General features: G+C 39.4%; 1 protein-coding gene across 1 annotated transcript; it reads right to left on the bottom strand.

The window, feature by feature from the left end:
- Positions 1–521: 521 nt before the first annotated feature.
- On the bottom strand, positions 522–3,937 carry LOC143415033 (interferon-induced protein 44-like). The gene is made up of 9 exons (XM_076880361.1): positions 3,902–3,937; positions 3,671–3,716; positions 3,301–3,321; positions 2,735–2,768; positions 2,030–2,225; positions 1,646–1,798; positions 1,380–1,551; positions 1,188–1,288; positions 522–980 (listed from the first exon to the last, which is right to left on the bottom strand). Exons 2-9 carry the CDS (start codon positions 3,696–3,698, stop codon positions 813–815), a joined length of 873 nt encoding a protein of 290 aa, XP_076736476.1. The 5' UTR covers positions 3,699–3,716; positions 3,902–3,937; the 3' UTR covers positions 522–812.
- Between the last annotated feature and the right edge of the window lie 3,508 nt (positions 3,938–7,445).

Below are 7,445 nucleotides of genomic sequence, written 5' to 3'. Positions count from 1 at the left end.
TTTTACAGATATGATCTTAAACCAGGACACAGACACTGTAATTGCTAACCTGATATCAAATGTATACGTAGACTGAGCCCATCTTTGATGTTTGTTTTTATATCTACTCTTTCCTCTCAAACTTTTAAACAGCAGCGAGCAATACTTATACACTGTTTATTCCTACAATGTTCTTACTCTCACACTGACAGTAGTAACAAAGTATCAGCGTGGCTGAATTTACTCTAAATGGAAATAATTAAACAAAAAGCTGAGTAGGAAAACTTACTAGTTTCATGAATAGTAGTCCGACTGTGACTAGAGGACAGATGATCTGTACCATCTGATTAAGCTCTCAAATGCATAGCCAAGGGGGGGACTAAGCACATATCCTGATTTGGACTTATATATCTAACTGGATGCTTGTATGGGTTGAAAACCTAAGTAATTAAATATCTATTCATCGATCCTCTACCACTTATCCAACTTAAATTACAGTTCTTTAAACAAGAAATCACTGATTCACAGAAGAGAGTCTTACATCAAGGGTTAAAATGATTTATTTGAGTTACACGGCAGATAGCAGTGTACAAGCATATATGTGTCATTCTTCGTGCAGTTACCATTTTGAATATACCGTAAATAGCAAAAAGTACATGTGCTGATTTTCCTTGAAGTTTATTTGGATTTAATTTGCAAAAGAAAAGAAGTTTCTTTTCACACCTTTTTTGTGTGACTGTGACTGTAACGATGGCAAATGAAACATGAGCAAAATCACTTGAAGAGTAACTGAACATTTTCATTTTCTAGCTCGCTCACACATTGATTACAGGTCAGGATTGTACGTCATTCAGGTAGTCCTCTCCATAGTCAATGATCTTTTTCAGTACACTCAGTATCAGTGAATCCACATCGTTATTCGTATCAGTTTCTTTGTGGTAGTTCTTCACGAGGAAGATGCAGTTCAGTGGAATACCCAGGTCCACGTTCACTGTGTCCATCTAAGTTTAAACAACATTACATTTTAAAAAAACCTGAAATCGTATTGTTACAGCAGTGACATAATTATAAATTACGTCTTGAATTATTTGTACTGATTATAGCTGAGGTTTCTGTACAAATATACTGAAATATACAGCTGAATTAGAGATGTTACATTCATGTGTAAACTGTCTACAAGCTCATGAAAGTTACTTCTTTGAACATACCAGCTTATTCATGTGCTTGCTCTTGTAGGCGTTCTTTATGTCTTTTTTGACTTCAGGACAAGCTTCATCAATTTTAGTGATAACAGCTATTTCTGGGATTCCTGCCAATACAGAAAGCAATGCAATCATTTATCTCATGTTTTTCTACTATTTGAAATCGTGACGTCATACATGTAGAACATCTGCTCTCACCTTTATCACGAGCATGTAGTCTGACTTCTTTCATCTTCCTCCAAGTTTCATCATTGATTATGCTCACTGTGTCAGCAGGAATAAGAACAACCAGTATGTGGACTTTGTCATCTAAAGTAGGAGAACTGTTGTAGTCAGGATCCGTTTCAAACAAGTGACATTTGGGGTTGAACTGGGAAAAAACGGAAAATCACTTAAACCTTTTTGCACGATACAGTTTCTGTATCACAGACTGTGTACAAGCATCTGGATGAAAAACATCATACCCTGTAACCTTCTTTTACATGTCCACTCATGGCAAGTTTGATGTCTTCCACAAGAATTCCTCTCTCAGCGCCCCTCTCCAGGCCCATGGTGTCATTGAATACAAAAGGGTAAAGAATTCCTGGATTTCCTTTCTGAATTTTAAATGTCCTGTACTGTGAATGTAAAAAATAGTGTTTATAATGTCATATACTAAAGACCCTAAACAGTTTTCAGAATAATTTACACACTAGTTGTACTGACTTTTTTCACTCTTTTTATAGTTTATTGTGAACAAAGCAGTTACTACTGCAGTGCACTCCTGTAGTCCTAGAAAACCTCAAAGGAGATGAGAATGTTTTCATGCAAGCATCTAATTATGATAATAATATAATCCTTATACATACTGCATTAGTGAAACTGTCACCAGAGATTGCGTCTGCCGAAGCTCGATTTGTGATTTTGCCTCTTAAAGTACTGTCCACAGAGTTGATGAAGCTGGACTTTCCAGCACCTGGTGGTCCATAAAGCATAATTCTGAGATGCTGGACATTTTTGTGAGGCTTGTAATCTCTGACAAGCTGCAGTTCTCGCTCTCTTTCACTGTTCATTCAGAAAATTACAATAGGATTTAGTGTGCACTTACAGTTTACACAACAGTGTTATGAACAAACACAAAATAACACAACAAACAAACAAAACCCTTCAAGGGGTGTACTACTGAGACAGGCTGACATCTGTTTTCTACTACCTGCAATGTCAGAAGCCTGAAATAACCAAATAAGCATTTCTGTGTCACCATGTGAAACTATGTGAATTCCACATTGTGACTCAGAGGTTTGTGCTGCTGTAAAAAATTGAATGTAAATATTTAATACTTCAGCAGAGAATCACTTACAGTGACATCAGAATGAGCAAAAATGTGACACCCACAGATGGGTTTAAAGTCAAATTGAACGAACATTAAACATAAGTTACCACAATGATCAAACAGGTCAAAAGAGATGGATTTTGTGATATAAAATTGTGACTCTAGGATTAACACAGGTGAAATTGGTTAATCTTAATAATTCTAGTACACCTCTCTAAGCAACCACACTCTTAATACTCACCCCCATGGTATGCTCCTCTTTTCTACCTCTAACACTGTAAAGTGAAAATGTTAATTGTATGAGTCACACTGGGAGGGCAACATTATAAATTAATTACACATTATGTATTAAGGCTGTTACAGACTGAACGCGTTGCTTTTTTTGAGGAAAATTCTTCCTCAATAAACGCACTGTGAAAACTAAAAATGAAGCCGACATCAAACGACGACGAGCTGAGAAAAGTAAGAAACTAAGAAAACAGCAGCAGGGAGAATTTAACGGTTGGATCCAGGAGCTGAAGCTGTGTGTTTGTACAGTTCAGGATGTCAGTGGGACAGTTTGAGGCGAGGCAGGGAAATGATTTCAGAAAGCCGCATTGAGTAGCTGTGTGTCTGAGGTAAATAGTATGACATGATTACACTTCCTGGAATTCTGCTGCTCAAACTGTCAGTGTGAACAGCTGCATTAGCTGCACTAACAGACGAGACCAGAAAATATTTGCGCAGATTTTACGTGTCCGGTGTGTAAAAGCCTCAAGTTTTTTCCTCAGGACTAAATAATTTTGTATCATATTTAAAATATCTTACGAGAAGGTGGTGAGCGATTACCTGCAATTGAAATATGACAAAGTAAAAACATGTTAGCAACACTTTTCCATATTCAGGCACAGTTATATTAGATTTTCCAGTCAAATGAAATGTTACTTTTTGCCAAACCAAAGGACATTATGGTAACTTTTCTGTTGTAAAATAACAAATTCAGATCAAGATCACTCGAGTCTCCAGTATTTCCTGATTTCAAAACTGTTCAGTCCAGTCAAGCCAGTCTTACTTGTGTAGCTCAATATTACATGTTAAACCCACGAGGGCTTCACAAACATGACAATATAGGGCAAATCAAAAGAGAAGCATGAAGAAAACCACCAACAATGAATATGAAATGAAAAAAACTGCTTACCCAAAAAGATTTTTTTAATATTCAACATTTTTTTGTCATCAACTATCTGTGAATTAAACAAGCAAAAAAGACAGTAAATTATAAAACAGTAAATTCTTGAAATTCTTCTTGAAATTCAATTATTTTAACTTGACACATGTCAACCAAATGAGAGATGACTCAATAAAGGTCAATATAATAATTTAATAACTGGATTTTCTGCATTGGATTATTAACACAGTGTTACCTTACCTGAATGTCCAACTGTGCTGTGAAGTTGGTGTGTCTTGGTTGTTGTTCACACTGATGTAGATGATGTGTGACTTTGGATTTATAAATGTCCTTTCACTTTCTCTTTGGGTCATGTGACTTCTATTATTCGCTCTATCTGATGCCAGTCTAATGTAGTTGTAGCTGCATAGCTTCTTAACGTGTATGTGTCCCTTACACCTATTTCTTAAAATTAAAAACTTACTTCTGTCATAATCCTGGGTTTTGTAACCAGCGTTTTCAGTTTTAGCCTCTGATGTAGTTTTAATGACTTTTTTACCTCCACTCCAGTTGTGTTTTCATTCTGATTTAGTATTCATAGTTTTCTTTGTTAATTATTCTCAAGTTTTTCTTCTACTGTATGTTCCTGGTGGGTTTGAGAATTTATTGTGTTTTGTTCTGGCATTTTGTATATTAGTTTTGTTCAATTTCCTTTAGAACTCATTATATCCTCTGTAGTTTCTGTTTATAAGGTAGTTCATCTACTTGATTTTATTATTCCAAGTTACCTTCTTTTATGATCCCTTTCTGTTTCCTACTTGTGTCCCTGTATCTGTCTTGTGTCTTTGTGCTCTGGTTGTCTGTTTCCCTATTTAGTTGTGTCCATTGTTTTCCCATTCAGTCACATTTCGCTTCCTGTTTGCTGCATGTGTGTGTTTTAGTTCATGCTTTTCTTTGATAGTCTCATGTGCTTGATATTGACCCCCATGCTTCCCCGTCTAATACTGATTTGCTCCCTGCTGTTTCGGTCTCATCTGTATTTATTGTGTTCCAGCATCAACGCTTTATTGGATCACATTGATCATTTGAGGCTCAACACTGTCCTCTAGTGGACCAACGAATACTCAACAGCAACTCTAACAGTAGGTTGACATATGTTTGCAAAAACAGGTGTAGATATTACAGCAGTAATTACTACAGTTAACACTCTTTGGTAAACATTACCTCTACACAATAACACAATAACATCAACTCCTTATTTGGACTTGTATATCTACCTGGAAGCTTGTATGGATTGATAACCTAAGTCATTAAATATCTATCCATACATCCACTTTTGCTTATCCAGCTCAGGGTCATGGGGGTGCTGGTGCTATCCCAGCTGTAATAGGGTGGACAGGAGGGAACAACGTGGACAGGTCAAAGGTTTATTACACGGCTGACATGCTTCACAATGATGGCTTTATAAAATAAATGGGACTTAAAAGCATACCCTAAAAATGAAAATGATGAAATGAAAATAACTATTTATGTGCTATTTATTCTGAATATTTATTTGGGAACTTATTTACCTGAACACATTGGAGTTAGAAAGATGGGAGAAGTCCTAAAGGTGGTGTCGGAGAGGCAGATGTTGTCCGCGGATGTTGTCCAAGATAAAGACAATGTTGGATAACACCTCCCACCCATTCCATGACATGCTGGTCAGTCACAGGAGCAGGTTCAGTGAGAGACTGAGGTTACCGAAAAGCACCACTGAACGACACAGAAAATCATTCCTACCTGTGGCCATCTCTCTGTACAACTCATCCACTTAACACACTGTTTACCGCAATAGCTACACCCTTCTTGAACATGTTCTTCCTTTTTCAGCTTTTTATTAATAAGTGACTTTTATATGCATGTTGCCGTCCGCACGGTCGGCCCCCTGGACTGTTCGGGCTCCTGTGTTGTCGGCCCCCGGGCCGGCCCCCTGAAGTATTCTGTTTTGGACTTTGTTTTCTCGAGCTCCGGTGTGTTTCGTTTTTGTCTTCTTTTGGTTTTGGACTCGTGTTTTGTTTTATGACCTTCTAGTGCTCCTGCTTTGTTTTGATCCGAACCCTCCTTCCTGGACCCCCGCCGCCCGCCCTGGTCGGGTTGTTTTGAGGGGGAGGAGTCCTGTCATGATCTGGAGTCTGCGACTCCGTGTTTATATTATTATTATTCTGTGGTTTTGGTTACCTTGGGTGTTTGTACTCTTCTGTTTCATGGTTCATGTTCCTATGTTCTGTGTCCCCCAGTCTGTGTTAAGTTGGTGTGTTATGTCATTACGTGTATGTGTTTCCTGTTTTACTTTGAAGGTCTGTGTATGTTTTCAGTGTGTTCAATTTACTTTTCCCCAGTCTCGTCAGGTCGGATTACTCCCAGCTGTGCCCTCCTTTTGTGTTTCATTCCCTCGTTATCCTTCTGTGTATTTAATCACACTCTAGATCTTGTTTTAACATATGGCATTGAAACTGAACATCTAACAGTGTTTCCTGAAAACCCTCTCCTGTCTGATCATTTCCTGATAACATTTACATTTACAATAATTGATTACACAGCAGTGGAGAGTAGACTTTATCTGTCATGGTCTCTCTGTCTCCTTGGTGGACCTAGGTTTCAGGCTACATGTTGTTTTTAGGTTCTCTCTCTCTCTCCCTTTCCTGTCTCTTACCTGTCTGTCTGGGCGGAGCTCAGCTGGGCTCCCGCCCTTGGCCCATGCACCTGCTGTGAATTTACCTGATTACTTGGACTCCTGGGCTATTTAAGCTGAGGACTCAGAAGGCTTCTTTGCTGGATCGTTGATTTACTCTTGTCAGTACAGCCCCAATAAACTCTGTTTCTCGTGTGATTAATCTGTTTATTCTAACTGCAGTTCTCTTGTGCTTATGTCTGTGAAGGTTCTCAGTCATCCAAGTCATCGTAGTCAAAGGAGCTTGCAAAGAAAAGCATCTGGACTTCTTTAAGTTGCTTGAAGACGTTTCACCTCTCATCCGAGAAGCTTCTTCAGTTCTAAGGTCAAATGGTGGAGAGTCCCAGATATAAACCTAGTGGGCGTGACCCCCCACAGAGGGACAAAAGGACCCCCTGATGATCCTCTAATCGCCTGAGCCAAGGTGTGAAACTGGGTGTGGGTCCCAATCAGCCAGAGTTTCGGGTGAGCTCATTGTGAAACATGGCCCCACCTTATCATGCGAATTCCTGAGGTCAGATGGCCCAGGATGTGAGTGGGCGTTAAGGCGTCTGGGAAGGGATCTCAAAACTGGATTATAGATGGCAGAGAGTTGGTGTCGTAAACCCCCGCCTCTGTTCAAAGATGGTCGCTCACAGTGGACATAGATGGCTTCTTTCACTCCTCTTTCAAACCATCTGTCCTCTCTGTCCAAAATGTGAACGTTGGCATCCTCGATAGAGTGTCCTTTATCCTTAAGATGCAGATGGACTGCTGAGTCTTGTCCTGTGGAGGTGGCTCTTCTGTGTTGTGCCATGCGCTTGTGAAGTGGCTGTTTGGTCTCTCCAATGTAGAGGTCTGAGCATTCCTCGCTGCACTGTACAGCATACACCACATTGTTAAGTTTGTGTTTTGGCGTTTTGTCTTTCGGGTGAACCAGTTTTTGTCTGAGCGTGTTGCTGGGTCTGAAATGCACCGGGATGTCATGCTTGGAGAAAACTCTCCTGAGTTTCTCTGATACACCGGCTACATAGGGGATGACAATGTTGTTGCATCTGTCTTTCTTATCCTCCCTCGCTGGTGTCTGGTCTTCTTTTCTGTGCCTCTTTGCTG

Source organism: Maylandia zebra, linkage group LG23 (assembly GCF_041146795.1).
Source record: "Maylandia zebra isolate NMK-2024a linkage group LG23, Mzebra_GT3a, whole genome shotgun sequence".
NCBI classification, from domain to species: domain Eukaryota; kingdom Metazoa; phylum Chordata; class Actinopteri; order Cichliformes; family Cichlidae; genus Maylandia; species Maylandia zebra.
Note: the sequence above shows the minus strand (reverse complement) of the source record. Positions and strands in the feature narration are given on the sequence as shown.